The following is a 15,846-nucleotide window of genomic DNA, read 5'->3' as shown; positions in this document are numbered from 1 at the left end:
GCAGACACACACACACACACACACACACACAGAGAGAGAGAGAGAGAGAGAGAGAGAGAGAGAGAGAGAGAGAGTATGGGTGTGAGAGTGGGGATGGAGGTCATGGGATTGGAGGTTAGGAGTTGGGAAGCAGAATAAAATGGCCCAGGACAGGAGTTATATAATTCCTCCAGTCTCAGTGTACTACGATGATATCCCATTATGTTCTCCCAATATGTTCTGAAGTCCTTCCTGAAGCTGTGTGTTCTGTCCTCTTGGATCCATCCTCCCCTTGAGGGAGAGGCCCTTGTCTCTCCCTGCAGAAAGCATGCTTTTATAGGGATGTCTTGAAAGAGTTTGCAGCTGCCTGGCTACTTCAGTCTGTTCCTATTCCAAAGGTACCTGCTGGGGCTTTAGGGATGCCTGTGCTGAATAGGAAGCCCGTGCCCTTCCTCTCCCTGCTGGCTTCTTCCTCTCACCCATTCTGCCAAGTGCTTTCAGAATGGACCATGTGCTCCAGTTCCTCAGAGGGAAGTCCACACAGAGCTGCTAGCTCAATTATTCTTCTCTACCCTGAGTCCAGACTCTCCCTCATGCCTTCCAGGTTTGCTCTGTGACTGAACATCAGTGTTTAAGATGCCTAGCTTCTCTGCAGTGGGTCCTCAGTACAGCATGAGGGGTCAGGCATAGGTAGCATGAATGTCTTCAGAGCATAAATGGTGAGATGTCTAAGAGACGTACCAGCTAGATGCCTGTCTATGTGTTCTACTGCTATGAAGACATCATAACCATGACAACTCTCATAAAAATTAGAGCTGACTTACAGTTTCAGAGGTTTAGTCTATTGTCCTCATGGTAAGGAGCATGGCAATATGCAGGCAAACATGGTGCTAGAGAAGTAGCTGAGATTTCTACATCCAGATCAGCAGGCGGAAGGAAGACAGTTACTGGGCCTGGGATTTTTAAGCCCACTCCCAGTGACGTATTTTCTCCAACAGGGCCACACCTACTCTAACAAGGCCACACCCACTCCAACAAGACCTCACCTGTATCAACAAGGCCACAGCAACACCAACAAGGTCATGCCTCTTAATCCTTCTCAAGTAGTGCCACTCCTTTAAATAAGCATTCAAATAAAGTAATTCTAATTCAAACCACCACAAAGCCCAACCAATCATTCCACCACTAGATATCTCTGTACATCCGGTGGCATGAGATAAAGGGACAGGTAACCTGCCTCGTCATCCATTCCTCCAAAGGAAGGTTGTGTAGAACCTGGGAACTTGAGGGATCCATTCTCTTTATAGTAGCTGGTTCTCAGGCTAGGAGCTAGCCCTCTGGGTTCAGGTTTCCATGACACTTAGAGGGATTTCAGAGATAATGGGGGCTAAAGGAGATCCCAGATCATCCCCAGGCATCATGGGAGGCTTTATATCTTTTCTTTCTCCTGTCTGGGACCCTGTGCCAGAGGCTTCTACAGGTCAGATGGGGAGGCTACAGGAGTAAACATGGAAATGGAGCAACTACGGCCGCAGTGGACCCAATATTTTCCAAGACCTTCAGAAATCTGTGTCTCCTCCTTTCATGTATGAATAACTCCCTAGAAGAATTTAGTGTAGCTTCTGAGCTCATGAACATTAAAAGATCCTTTTAGAACTCTCTAGATCTGGAATCCATGCGACCTTCACGGATGTGTGACTTCTGAGTCTACAGCGACTGTGCACAATGCCTGACAGAGAATGTTTCTTTCCATTCATGACCTTAGAGGGTTTCAGTACACCTGGGAGAGGAAGGCGTCACAGTTCATGACATTTGAGGTATATGGCAGAAGCTGTCTGCATCATGGTAGACAGCAGGCATCAGGACAGGAAATAGATGAGGACAACATAGCCCCAAGGACGCACACGCAGTGACCCAATTTCTCCAACTGACTTTACTTCCTGAAGTTTCCAGAACCTCCTGAAACAGGGCCACCAGATAGGGATCATGCATTCAAAACACTGTGGGGGACATTCCACATTCAATCCTTGACACTCAGGGGAGTGGATCTTAGAGAAGCTACCACACAATTTAGATGAATTCTTTAAGGGGGGGGACTAAATCATGAGCTCAACTTCCCTTCGCTGCTGCCTGGGAATGTGTCATGCATGGAAGCTTACTTGTTGCAACGGAGGGTTTTCTTTTAAGCCCAGAAAGGTCTCTTTCCTGCAGGGATGGCTTTTGATTATATCCCTGGTACCAGGGGCTCATCCATTCTAGAAGCTTCAGCTGGCACCTGGAAAATCACAAAATTCATTAGTGAGGAATCAGGCTATGAAACACAGTAGCAGAGCAGCAACCCCCACAAAGAAGGGGGTGCCCAGGCTTTCTATAGCTCCTACTTCTGGGGGCTGTATCTAGGGGTGTAAAGTATATATACTCCTATGTATGTGTGTAAGTATGTATGTATGTATGTATGTATGTATGTATGTATGTATGTATGTAGTTCTGTTCAGGCCGGGGAAACTGGGAACAATTCATATTTGTGCTGCAGTTCCTATGATTACTACCAATGATGACCTGGTTTTCTCAGTGGCCCCTGCTTTGACTAACCTTGGGGAAGCCTCTACTTCTCTCAGGGGTCCTCTGCCACAATGAGGTGGCACTAGGTGATTCCATGGGCCTCAACAACATTGATCATCGCAGGACCTACTGGAAGGAGGCTCATTTTACTGACTAGAATTGTTAAGGCAGAGGTGAGCGTCAATGGAGGAAGGTTTCAAAACAATTGGTGTTGCCATGGGTGATGGTCGAGGGAAAAGGGGACTCCTGAAGGAGAGTCTGAAGACTCCAAAAATGGTCTCCATCTTGAGATGGAGTCATCAGGCTGCTTTGCACGAGGGCTTCCTCTGAGATGGAGTAGGGACTGAGTGTGGCATGGGCACACATGCATCCTGTCCTTCTGCAGCTCATCCTGTGTCCCAAAGGACATGTCCCACATGGAACTCACAGAAACGGGCCTCTGAGCAAGCAGGACTCTGGCATGCAGTCACACATGCCCTGCAAGAGGCTACCAACAGGTACAAGGACTCCTGTCTGCCTCTCCGTGAGGGATTCAGCCAGAGATCACCATTTAGCTCCCATGTCCTTTTCACGCAGCCCCTCCCACACGAGGGACCAGTGGTAAGGAAGCTGCTGGTGAGAATGGCATGTGCTCAGACTGGGTGTGATGGAAATGTGTCTCCTGCTGTCTCTCTGTCACTGGGATTTTTTTTTCTGTAGTGTTAATTTTACTGGTGATTAAATAGAAGTGTGTTAATATCTCTGCATGTGGATATCCATTTATGCCAAGTGCAGTTCAAGGGAAACCTTGCAGCTTGCATTGGGCCACCATGCCTGGCTTTCTTTTCTTGTTTAATGAAACTCTTTCTGGTCCACCCTCCAGTATACACCTTATAAATACTTGCATCTTTTTTTTTTCCATTTTTTATTAGATATATTTCTTTACTTACATTTCAAGTGGTATTCCCTTTCCCGGTATCCTGTCCATAAGCCCCCATCCCCTATACGGGTGTTCCCCCCACCCACCCCTCTTGCCGCCCCTCCCCCGACATTCCCCTGCACTGGGGGTCCACCCTTGGCAGGACCAAGGGCTTCCCCTTCCACTGATGCCCCAACAAGGCTATTCTCTGCTACATATGCAGTTGGAGCCCTGGGTCAGTCCACGTATAGTCTTTGGGTAGTGGTTTAGTCTCTGGAAGCTCTGGTTGCTTGGCATTGTTGTTCTTATGGGGTTGCAAGCTCCTTCAGTTCTTTCAGTCCTTCTTCTAATTCCTCCCAAGGGGGTCCTGTTCTCAGTTCAGTGGTTTGCTGCTAGCATTGACCTTTGTATTGGACATCTTTATGTGTGTGTGTGTGTGTGTGTGTGTGTGTGTGTGTGTGTTTATTCTTTACTGTCTAAGACTCTCTTTTCATTCAAAATTACCCATTATTGTAGTCTAGATAGGAGGTGTCCTTCCACTAAGACTTATGCATCCAACACTTGGTCCCCAGCTGGTGGATACTGGCCTTGAGGGCTGACTGGATCATGAAGTCTCTCGCTTCCTCAAAGGACTGAACCATTTATAGAGTCATACTCTGATGGCCTTGCTGGGAAGCCGTGGAAGCTGGGAGATGGAGGTCAGGAGCTGGCAAGCTTGCCTGTTGGTGGCAATCCCAAGAGGGCGCTGGTGATCAGTAGATCCTAAGAATATTAATTGGGATTTGGAAGATGCCTCTCAATCACAAGAACTCTTAGCCTAGGATGGGATGCTACCACTTGGTGTTTCCAAGCCTTCCTTGCATCTAGAATCAACCCGACATCCACCCTAAGCTAACTACAGCCTCTCTGTTCCACATTTTCCACTCTCATTGCCACTGTGCCACACACTCTTCTCGTCTTCACTAGGGCACTGCCAATCTTCCGTGAGATGCAGCCTGCTCCAGGCCCCCTTCCTGTTCTCCTCTCCTCCCCATCATTCCACACCTGTTGAGGCTCACCTCCTCCAGGAAGCCTTTTATGAAGAATCCAGGTAAACGGAACTAAGAACATTCTGTGTCTGCAGAGTACAGCTTAACACCACCAACATCAATGTCAGCATTTGCTGCAATGCAGAGTGTGGGAAATGCCTCCATTTGTTCCAAAAATAGGCACTGTGCCCCTTTGGCAGTCAATAGAACAAGGTCCCTTACCTTCAACATGCTTGTGTCACTGTGGGTCTTCCATTCAGTTAGCTCAGAGCCCAGTGCCACTGCTTAATAGCAACTTATCCTTGGGCAAGAGTTAAGATCTTTCTAAGATTAACACTGCATAACAGATAGTTCTGAGGAAGAAATAGACTCAAATACACTGGCCCAGCACTGTGCCCAAATTCAGTCAACTGGACCATCCTCTCCTTGGCTTGGTTCTATCTCTGGGTGCAAGAGATTCTGGCAGGTAACGAGGCTGCTTTAATTTTCCAGAGAGATAAGAAGGGAAGTTGTGACTTCCACAGGGTGGATCCAGAAGGAGATGGATACAGAGAACCCTTTACCTTACATCTCATTGCATACTCATGGTCACACAGGTACTTCCAAGATTCCCAGTCTGTCATTCCAGCAAGGAATGACTGAAATTCAGAACCAAGTTCACAGACACAGCTGGAAAAAACAAAACACAACAAACAAAAACCACACACACACACATACATGCATACACTCACACATATATACACTCACACATACACGCTCACATACATACACACACACATATAAACTCATACACATGCAGTCACACACATATACTCACATATACACACACTCACACTCATACACACATACACTCAACACATACACACATACACACACACACAGTCACACTCACACACATACACACATAGACTCACACGCATACACACTCACACATATAGATACATACACACACATACACTTACATATACACACTCACGCATACCCACTCACATGCACTCATACATACTCACTCACACATACACACATAATACACAGTCACACATACGCATACACTCATACATATACACTCACACACATTCACACACATACTCACAATTCACACAATACACTCACACCCATTCACACATACACACTCACATTCACACACTCACATATATTCACACATACATCACACATTTACACACATACACTCACACATATTCACACATACACACTCACACACATACACATTCACACATACACACATTCACACATACACACTCACATTCACACACATACACTCGCACATATTCACACATACACACTCACACATACACACATACACACATACTACACAGTCACAATACACATACACTCACACACATTCACACACATACTCACACATTCACACACATACCCTCACACATATTCACACACATACACTCACACATATTCACACATGCATACACACTCACACACATACTCACACATTCACACATACACACACTCACACACATTCACACACACAAACTCACACACATTCACACCCATACAGGCACATATTCACACATGCATACACACTCACACATACATACACACACACACATTTTTGAAAGAGCTGGAGCTGGCAGTGTGGGGCAAAGCTAACCCTAGTTCAGCAGCCAGGAGGACCTGGGATCAATCTCCAGCATCACAAAAAACAAAACCACTTTTGATTACCAAGCCGGGGAAACACCCAGTTCACATTCTTTCTCTTTCTGCTGCTTGGCACCATTTCCAGGACTAAGTATCATCTTTAGAAAAGCTCTCCTGACCCTCCACCTTCTAGAGGACAGTCATAAACTGGTAAGTTATTTGCAACCCCCTAGAAATGACCATGCCTTCTGGAAATCAATCCTATTTGAATGCAGTCTGCTTTTCGCCTCCGTGTAAAATATTGTGTGGATCGAGAGGACCCTGGGTGTCTTGTGGCATTTCATATGCAGTATTATGGGCCAAGGAACATTTGTCAACATTATACAATAATCTATGATCAAAACACTAAAACTTGTCAACTCCCAGAGTCACCTGCATTCTAACTTTACAACTGAAACTCATTTAAAAGTAAATGAAAGTCAAGAGGATGAGATTCAATTAAAATTAATTTAAAGTATGGAAAAAATGATTCACAGTGATCTAAATCTGAACACGGTTATTGCCCACTTTATCTTCTGCTACGCGGGACTCTCCCACAACAACCAGGGAGGACTTCTAGCTAGCAGAGGGCACGCCATATGCAAATCACAGCCGCCGGTCGGTGGAGCTGGTAATTGAAGCCAGAGCCCTGTTTTCTAGGCAGATGTTGTACCGCCAGCCCCCAAGCCTCGGCTCAGTGAAGCCGGCTCTTGTATGTATATAGTTCAGGCTGGTCTTGAACTCATGCCTCTGCCTCCCAAATGCTGAGCTTGCAAATGCTTGCTTCCATACTCAGATCTCAGAAAAGAGCGGGAGAGGCAGAAGGTATGTTTGGGTTTTGGTCTTTACCCCTTGCCGATCCCGAGGCATTCATTTCCATCACCCCTACTTTTCTGGATGGAGACACAGCAGAAATCCAATTTAAAATCTCTCTCTCTCTCTCCTTCTTCCCCCTCCCAACTTTTGAGTATGCATGCAATTTCTCCTGATAGCGAGATCTCAGCAGAGAAATTAACTTCAATAATCTATGGATTACAAGACGTATCAAGCCTTCGAGCAACCCAGCGTTAGATCTATTCTCAGAAGGGTTTACATGACATTAATAGTTAACAAGTGAAAGGATGCGTTTTCCCCCAATCGAGATCTTTAGGTGCCCCCTCCCCACCCACTCCACCCCGATTCTTAAAGACTTTCCGTTAAGACTTGCAGCTCCTTCTCCACTCACTGTGAGGCTCCGGAGGAGCTCATGGCCCAGTGATGTCTGGCATCAGTTTCCTGGCCCAGCAGTCGTGGTAGGCACCAGATGATGGGCAAGGACCTCTTCAATGTCCTGTGAAGCTGCCTCCCACACCCAGTTACTCACACTCTTGATTGTCGATTGAGCTATTGATTTTCACCTTGACGCTCTTTAAATTGTATCCCCCAAAAGATTCACTCAGCTCATGGCTGAAGGGGCAGCATTGCATAAAACAGCTTCCTCTCGGCCCTCTTCACTGGCTTGTTCCCCTTGCAGCCTGCAGCAGGGCCGGGCCTGAGGATCAGTAGGTTAAGTTGAAGCTGGCCCTGTGCTAGTCGAACGTGTGCAACTTACCGCACTCAGTGGGTGCATGTGTGGATTCGCCACAAGTGGCTCTTCGACTTGTGGTACCCGGCTTCTTCCTGTGAGAGTCCCCACTCACTCTCCCAGGCCCCAGCTGCAAAGTGCATTCAATCTTCATCCAATTGCAACACGTGGCTTCCCGGGAGCTCCCTCAGGCAGCAGCTGCGCCTTGAATCACAGTTGCACCTGCTGGGTTGGAGGTCAAATTGCTTAGCCTGCGATCTTTACCAGCTCCTGTGGTACAGCAGTTGGGGGCCCGTTCAGGCAGAGAGCAAGCCCCTTAAGCGGAACAAGCTGGGAGTTCTGGTGCCTGCACCCAAGCACCACTCACCGCGTAGCGGCGTGCCAGATGCAGCCCCGAGGCTGGGTTCTCTACAGTGTCTTCAGGATTGCACGGAGGAAGCCTGGTATCACAGCCTGGGTGATCGTCAACAGGACCAAGGTTTTGGGTCCTTATTTGAGTTAAATAAAGATCTACAGAGGGGTTCAGGCCAAGGAGGAAGCGAGGGGTCTGGGGTCACAGGAGGTAACAGTTTCCCAGTGTGGGGCATACGGGGCATATGCCGCTCACTGAATGTCATCAGAAGCGCCACTCTCTGTCCTGAGAAACACATGTTTCTTTCCATTCTCTTATTTTTTTCCTTTTTGATTAAAACCCCAAAGAAAGCAACAGCCCAGTGCCTCTCTGCCTTAACACCTCTCCTCTGTTTGTTAATCACAATTTTTAACCTAGAGGGAGAAGGTCTTAGGCCTGGAGCCTTTTCAGGCGCTTGATTCCAGCTGGAATTTAATACCACTTTTCCTTGTCACTGTTTCGTAGGTCTGACTGTTTTCTAATTATGTCAAGTAGCACTACGTTTCCACTCACAGTTCTGATATTAAGCTTTCTTCCAGAATAAATTTAGTAAAAAGTAATAAGGGCAAGTGTTTCTAGGGGGAGAAAATTGTGCCAGGGACCGTGAGACTATGGCTTAGGCCAGGCCTGGCCCAGGGACGCAACCCTGAGTTTCCCAGGGCCGAGTCAGGAAGATCACAAATTCCAGGTCTGACTGGGCTACAGAGAAAATTCAAGACCGACTGGTCTATTAGCGAGAGCTTGCCTCACCAAAGAAAAAGGGGCCGTGATGGGGACACGGTTCTGTGAGACAGCACTTGTCTAGAATCTATCAGGGAGGGATTGCGAGCCTAGCTCAGATGTAGAGTGACATCTGTCTGGCAAGGGTATAGTCCTGGGTTTCATTCATAGTACAAGAAAAGGAAGAAAGAGAGGGAGGGAAGAAGGGAGAGAGGGAGGAAGAGAGGGAAGAAGGGAAGAAAGAAGGAAAGAAGGGAAGGAGGGAAGAAGGGAGGGAGGAGGATTGATTTTTAGAGTCACAGAGGAATCATGAAGAGAGCACAAAAGCAAAAGAATACAATTAGAGAATATGTTGTCACAGGAAGTGCAGCAATAGTCTCTTTAGAAGTTATCCAAGGGCTGATCCAGTAGTGGCATGTGGGAAAGTCTGTAAGTTTGTTGAAAAAACTCGTGAGACCTGAGAACTGGGTCCAGAGATTAGTCGGCAGTGAGAGGCACCAGACTGAGGTTCAGCTTGAAAGACTTGGGACAGTCCCCTCTTCTGTCCATCAGAGCTGGGCAGTATTGATTGAACCATGGAGTGCCATAGAGTGGCTCACACACTCCTTTATCTGACATATCTCTAGATAGCAGAATGCTCTCGTTTCTTCATTCTGGCCGATGTGTAGTCAGAGGATCCTGTGGTGGCCTCATGGCAAACGTTGTTCCTCTTGAGGGCCCCCTTGCTAAGGTATTGGGGGCCTGGGGTCTGGGGCAAAGGAGAGAGTGAGGACATGCTCTTTCTTGGTTCTCTTGGCCTCCAGAGCCTCGACCTTGCCCTGTAACTTGGAGAGGCCCAGGGTCTTCTTCTTTGCTTTTGGGACCATCTTGTAAAACAGAATCTTGTGGAGGACTTTAACCCATCTGCCCAGGTACGCATCGTCGTGCTGTGCTCTCCAGGGCACCAGCATAGATGGGTAGAGATGTACCTCTGTCTCTTGAACAGCTCAGCCTCAGGAGGAGTTGAGGCATGGATCTCATGGTCATGTCTGTACACTAAAAGGTTCCTCTGGAAAACTCTTTTCTTGGGCGGTTCTCCAAACTGCAGAGCAAGAACCTTGGATTTATGTGCCTCAAATAACCTTAATTCTTCTGCTTTTCCTTCCTTCCCTTCCTTTCCCTTCTCTTCTCCCCTCTCCTTTCCCTTCTCTTCTCCCCTCTCCTTTCCCTTCCCTCTTCTCTTCTTCGTTCCCTCCCCTCCCTTCCTTTCTCTTCCTTTCTCCCCACACCCTGCAAGGAAGGGCTTAGATTCATATCCCAGAAAGCTTGACTTGAACCCTCTATCCTGCCTCATTCCACCCCCAGAACCTGCATTTTAGGCCCACTGCACCATGCATACAACTTTGGGTGTTTGTAAGAAGCCATTCTATTACCCACCTGTCAAGAATATTACTTTGATGTCCAGCTACTTTGAGGGGAGACTACTGATAAAATCCAGTAAAAGTTTTCTTCAGGAGAGTAACGGGAAAAACCATAGGTTTCTGGCGTGTCCTGAATTACCTGATTCCCTCCCGGTGTGCACAAATAAGGCTGTAGATGGATGGACCTCTGACAGTTGAATTCCAAGGGGCAGGATGCAGGCAAAGGCAAATTTACAGTCACTCACTTGGTGGGGGAAAAAATTATATCCAAAGAACCACAACTGAGGAAGATGGCCCTTCCTGCTCGAAGATGCTTTCACTGCTGTGTAAGCCCTCACCGACTGACCTCACGAAGGACACTGCTAGAGAGTCTCTCTCCCATGTCTTCTCTCTGCCACCATGCTCTACTGCTGCTGCTCACAGACCCCTTGGACAGGCATTTGAGAAGAGAAAATAGTCTGTCGTGTGCTTTTGATCGTAAACAGTCATTTGATTAAACACACAAGAAAGCCCTCTCTTGGAGAGGGGCCCCACCCCTGAGAGGATTCTTTGCCAAGGTAATAAGGTGGCCTTGGAAAACTTTCTTGAAAAACTTTCCAGAGCTCAGGGCTCGCTCAGTGAGCAGCTACGGATGCATTGCCCCAGTACCTTGGCAATCATTTGAATATTTATAAATTTAAGTATTTATTTTCATATTAAAATTAAAGCTCTATTGTCTTGCAACTAACCTGCCTTGTTCTGCCACTCCAAAACAAAACCTTCTCCGGTGTGATAACCTTTATTTATAGATGGCAATAAGCATATTTAGAAATATTATTATTCATGACCCTTGCACTAAATATCATAATCAGAATACAGATGTGCAGGGTAATTGCCATGCACAAGTCACTATGCATCAAATTCTTGCAAAGCAAAAATAGCATCCCTTTTGGGATAAATTATCCATTGGTGGTGCATAAAAGTATCAGGGTGTCACCAAGGATTTCTAACAGTATAACACAAGAGAGTCTGTTCAAATCAAGGGGCGCCCAGGGACATTTCCCATTTATCCTCATACATATTTAAATACTTTTCTTTGCTGGACCCACTTTTAGGATGTGGTATAGAAATAAGGTGGGTAGGGAGGCTTCTTAATATCAAGTTTGTGTGGTTGAGTTGAGGCCTTTGAGATGGTTAATATTCATCGTCAACTTGCAAGCCTTAAAGTCACCTGGGAAGAAGGTACCCAAGGAACTGCCAAGGTCAGATTGGTCTACAGCCATTTCTGGGAGAGATGGTCTTCTTAACGGATCACTCATATGGAATCGTCCTGTGCATCATGGGTGGGCAAGTCTGGGCTGTATGAGAAAGCCAGTCGAGGGGTCGGAAAGATGTCTTTCCATTAAGAGAACTGGCCGACATCGCAGGGATGTCAAATTGGGTTCCCTGCATCTGTGTTGCTTATCAAGTAACTCTGTAACTCCGGTTCCAGGGGATGTGATTGCCCCCATCTGGTCCCTTCAGGCACTAAGCACATACCTGGTGCATATACATACTTGCAGGGAAACACTCGTATGCATGAAAAAATAATAATAATAAAGCCAATAAACTAAGCCGGGAGCAATCCAGTGCACAGTGCGCTCCATGGCTTCTGCTTTAGTTCCTGCCTTCAATTCCAGCCTTGACGTCCCTCTGTGACGGAGTGTGACCCAGAAGCATGAGCTGGAACTAGAATAAACCCTTCCCTCCTCCAAGTTGCATTTGATCATTGCGTTTATCAGGGCAGCAGAAGGCAAACTGAGATGGCTTCCTTGGACCCCAGCCCCCTCTTTAAATACACTCTTTACCTCGTCACGGGAAGGATGCTGATTCTCAGATAAGCGCCCCGCTCAAGCTCGGTTCACTAATTGACTGAACAAGATGCGGTCACACTTTACACTCCCTTTCGTAATGGATTTTCATGTTTGTGAATCCTAACCGGCTGTGGAAATAGAAAGCAAATGTCTTATAATCACAAATATCTTCTGGTTCTTTTTTTTTTTTCTAAACTCAAAGATTAAATCAACTTCACCCCCCATTTTCCAGCAAGTTCATGGTTATAGAAGGATGCTAAATGATCAGGTGATGGACATATCCGCCGTGTTACTGTTTAGCGAATTCTTGTAAGTGATCACTGGATATAACACATTTCTCCGTTAGGTGTTACATGAATAATTGGTATATTAAAGAAAGTGTGAAATAAACAGGTATAAAGCTTGAAATGCGTTTATTATTTGCTGAGGGCTTCCATGCTCATACCATTTAGAAGCCATCGGCAAGTTCAACCTCTTCCCCATGTAGCTGGAACAGAACCTCTCATTAAACCTGTTGTAAAAGATCCCTTTTGTGCACATACACTGGCTCAGGGAGGCGATGCTGCTTCACAACCACCAGGCCTCAGTCTGGCCTCTCTAGTGAGAGGCTGTGGTATCCACAGCTCTAATGGGAGGCAGGCGCTGACTAGAGTCTTCTGTTCCTCCGTCCTGCTGCTTTCCTGTTCTGCCATGCCGCATCCTCCTGCTTGGTATCAGATGTTCTTCCTGCTTCGAGGGGCCCTAGCCTGGGCTGAGCACCACTCCTGGTCCCTGAGGTCCCAGGGAGGCCTTCTTGTCATCCCCAAGTGACAAGGAAGGGTCCTCATGATACTGACAGCAGGGTAATCACTGTGGTGATGTCACCCAATATTTCTGCATTAGCTGTTCATCAGATCAAAGTATCTGATACAAGCAGCTCTGAGGAGGAGGGGTTTGGGCTCCTGAGTTCAGAGGGTTTATTATACAGCCCTGTGCTAGGACAGGACATCATGGCTGGAGGTTCTTCATTGTGGACTAGGTGCAGAGAAAAGAAACCCAGAGACCCAGCTGCTTCTTCCCTCCCCACCCTTTTATTCCAGCAGGGACACCAACCCATGGGCTATGCTGTCTCTGTTCATGGTGGGTCTTTCTAATCGGTTACTGTCCTCTGAAGACACTCAGAGTTACAACTCAATGGTCTCCTGTATGACTCCAAACAGTCGAGTTGGCAGTGAAGCTTAACTACAAGCTCAGATGGGAAGGTTTTCTGCCCTCCTGTGTGTCCTGCCCCAGGAGCACTCAGGTACTTCTGCAGTGTTTCCAGCTGGCCAGTGATCCCCAGCCCACTCCTCCCCAGTGAAATGGAGACTTTCCTAACCAGGAGACAAAGTGAACCCAGCGCTGGTTGCAAGGTTCTGCAAAGTAAAACCCTTCCAGTCTGGTCTTCGGTGAAGCCATTCTTGGTTCTGACTCTATGGTCTTTATTTCCCCCATTCCTCTCCCACCCACCCCACTTCTTGGTGCCCAAGAACTGTAAAAAAAAAAGGGATTTTAGAAACAAGGTGAGTCCCAACTTTTAATGATCTTTGTGACGTCTATCTCTTTGGTCTTGAGAGCTGAGGTCTTCCTATGCTGTTGGTCCTCTGATGATTAGGAAGGAATGACAAAATGAGATAGCTTGAAGCTTTCAAAGCTGAATTGCCCAGGCTCTGGGAAGGAATAAGAAGGCAAGGTATTTAGAAAGGCGTAGTGAAGGAGGGAAAGGAGGAGGAGGGGAAGACAGAACGAAGAAGCAAAGGAAGTGACTGGATTTAATACAATCATCAAGTGTCTTTGAAGAAGAGTCAGCCAGTTTGTCCTTGTCCCCTTTGCTCAGTGTCAGATGGCTTCCACTTACTAAAACAAATAGGCAGACGGGGTGAAGCCATGGTGATAGGGGAGGTGCATTCTGTGGAACTCATCAAATACCCAAGTTCTCTATGGGTCTGGACTGTTCTGTTTCCTGGGAAGGACCATCTCTTAATGCCCATCGTGCTCTGCCCAGTGGCCACCCTACCCACACCTCATCATTCCCACTGCTGTCCCTTGACCCAGCTGCCAGCATCTGTGACATTGTGACACCTGACAGGCAGCCATGTGCTCTGTACACTCCCTCTGTGTACCTCCTGGGGACAGCTGCAAAAAGTGGTTCTTTTATCTAGTGGTCTCAGCGACTGCCTTCAGGATGACGGCTGATGATGTGAAAGATCAGGCTGCATGGCCCCCCAGCCCCCACTCTCTGCCTCCTCAGGCTCACCCTGCCTGCCTCCTTCCTTGTTCCTTTCCTCCCTCACTGGCTGCTGTCTTCCTTGTATAACCCAGTAACAAATTGCTAGACTCTCCACATGGCATTGACTATGACGGATTAAATGGCTGATTTGACCAGATCATTAGGCCTCTGTCCCCAGGATGCCAGAGAAGCCTGCTGAAAAGAAGTGGGGATACACTCAGGGCTTTCTGGCTTCATGATCCTCCTTCCCTTGGAGGGGGGCATTAAGCTGATCTGGCCTTTTTCATTTCTTTCCCTGACTCTCCCCAAAAGAGACACCACGTCTCAGAATTATATCTATCTCAGTGAAACCAAAGGCAGTCTTAGAGTTGGCCTGGCTTATAGGCACAAAGAGGAGGACTGGGTATAGGAATGAGAGATGGGACACAAGCTTGCCCTAACTGCTTCCAGAAATCCTGTCTTCCACTGACACCCCATGTTGTACCCCAGAAGTAGCTTACGCGTATGCTCTCCATAACTGATGGCCTGCTGATCCTCCAGAATGAGGTTGCGCCTTTCAAGATGTTTTCTGCTTGGGCTGGAGCATCCCAGGCCACAGCCTAGATGCAGTTCTCAGAGAATGTGGTCAAGAAACCAGAGCCCTGAGACTCCATGGAAAAGGACAAGCCCACCAGGAGAGTTTGGTTTATGTGCCTTCTGTGTTTGATCATCTGTGGTTTGATCTCTGACCTCACTCCGTTTCTTCATGGGTTAAGGAGATACTGGGCTCTGCCCCATTACTTTCAATCCCTGGGGAGTTGGGGACAGTGGTGGCATTCTGCACTCTAAGACAGACTGCTGTGGTTAGCTGTCCCCTCCCTACGTCAGCTACCATCTGCCTTTTCTAAGTGGTTTTTCTAGATGGTTCTTGAAGGGTTCTCAGTGGGCACGGCATCATTGACTTACTTGATGCTGGTGGGCATGTCCAAGACCCTACGTTCACTCCTTACAGACTTCCCTACATATCCCCTGTGTCCAAACTCCTTGGGGAGTACAGCTAGGTCTTCACAGTGGGAATGATTCTTTGTATAATGTATAGCCAGGAAAACAGACACCTGAGACTCAGGAGATGGAGAACGACAAAATGAGAGTCTATGTAAGGAATGATGGGATGGAGAGAGGGAGGGGCCATCTCCACAGGTCACCCCCATCCCAGTCCCTGCTTCAGGGCTCAGAGCATCCCAGAGGGATTTGTGCCCATCAGTGACCATGAGCTATTGTCTCCCAGGACCAAAGCAAAGGCCATCTGTGGAACATACTGCTCTCCCTTCGTACAGACCTAATGCAGCCGAGCTATTTTAGGCAACCATTTAAATAAAAGCCTGTTTGACTAAAAAGCACAATGTATTACAAAGAATGAAGGGGAAAGAGCAGAGCCTGGAAAGGAAAAGGGGGAAAAAGAGACAGACAGACAGAAAGACAGACAGACAGACAGACAGCAGGCAGGGAGGGAGGGGAGAGAGAGAGAGAGAGAGAGAGAGAGAGAGAGAGAGAGAGAGAGAGAGGAAAATGCAAGCCATTCATTTTTCCTT

The 15,846-nt window shown here is 47.2% G+C and overlaps 2 protein-coding genes across 11 annotated transcripts in view; both read left to right on the top strand.

Moving 5' to 3' along the window:
* Positions 1-15,780, top strand: part of LOC134485111 (histidine-rich glycoprotein-like) — a 29,976-nt gene extending 14,196 nt beyond the window's left edge. Inside the window, exon 2 of the mRNA XM_063280924.1 lies at positions 978-15,780. Within this exon, the coding sequence (XP_063136994.1) occupies positions 5,009-6,232 (1,224 nt within the window). The 5' untranslated portion in view covers positions 978-5,008 and the 3' untranslated portion in view covers positions 6,233-15,780. The remainder of the gene's footprint in view (positions 1-977) is intronic.
* Positions 1-15,846, top strand: part of Zfp536 (zinc finger protein 536) — a 463,247-nt gene that overhangs the window by 333,381 nt on the left and 114,020 nt on the right. The window lies entirely within an intron of this gene.

The sequence above is a fragment of the Rattus norvegicus genome, chromosome 1 (genome assembly GCF_036323735.1).
Source record: "Rattus norvegicus strain BN/NHsdMcwi chromosome 1, GRCr8, whole genome shotgun sequence".
Classification (NCBI taxonomy): domain Eukaryota; kingdom Metazoa; phylum Chordata; class Mammalia; order Rodentia; family Muridae; genus Rattus; species Rattus norvegicus.
This window is presented reverse-complemented; position numbering and strand designations above follow the sequence as displayed.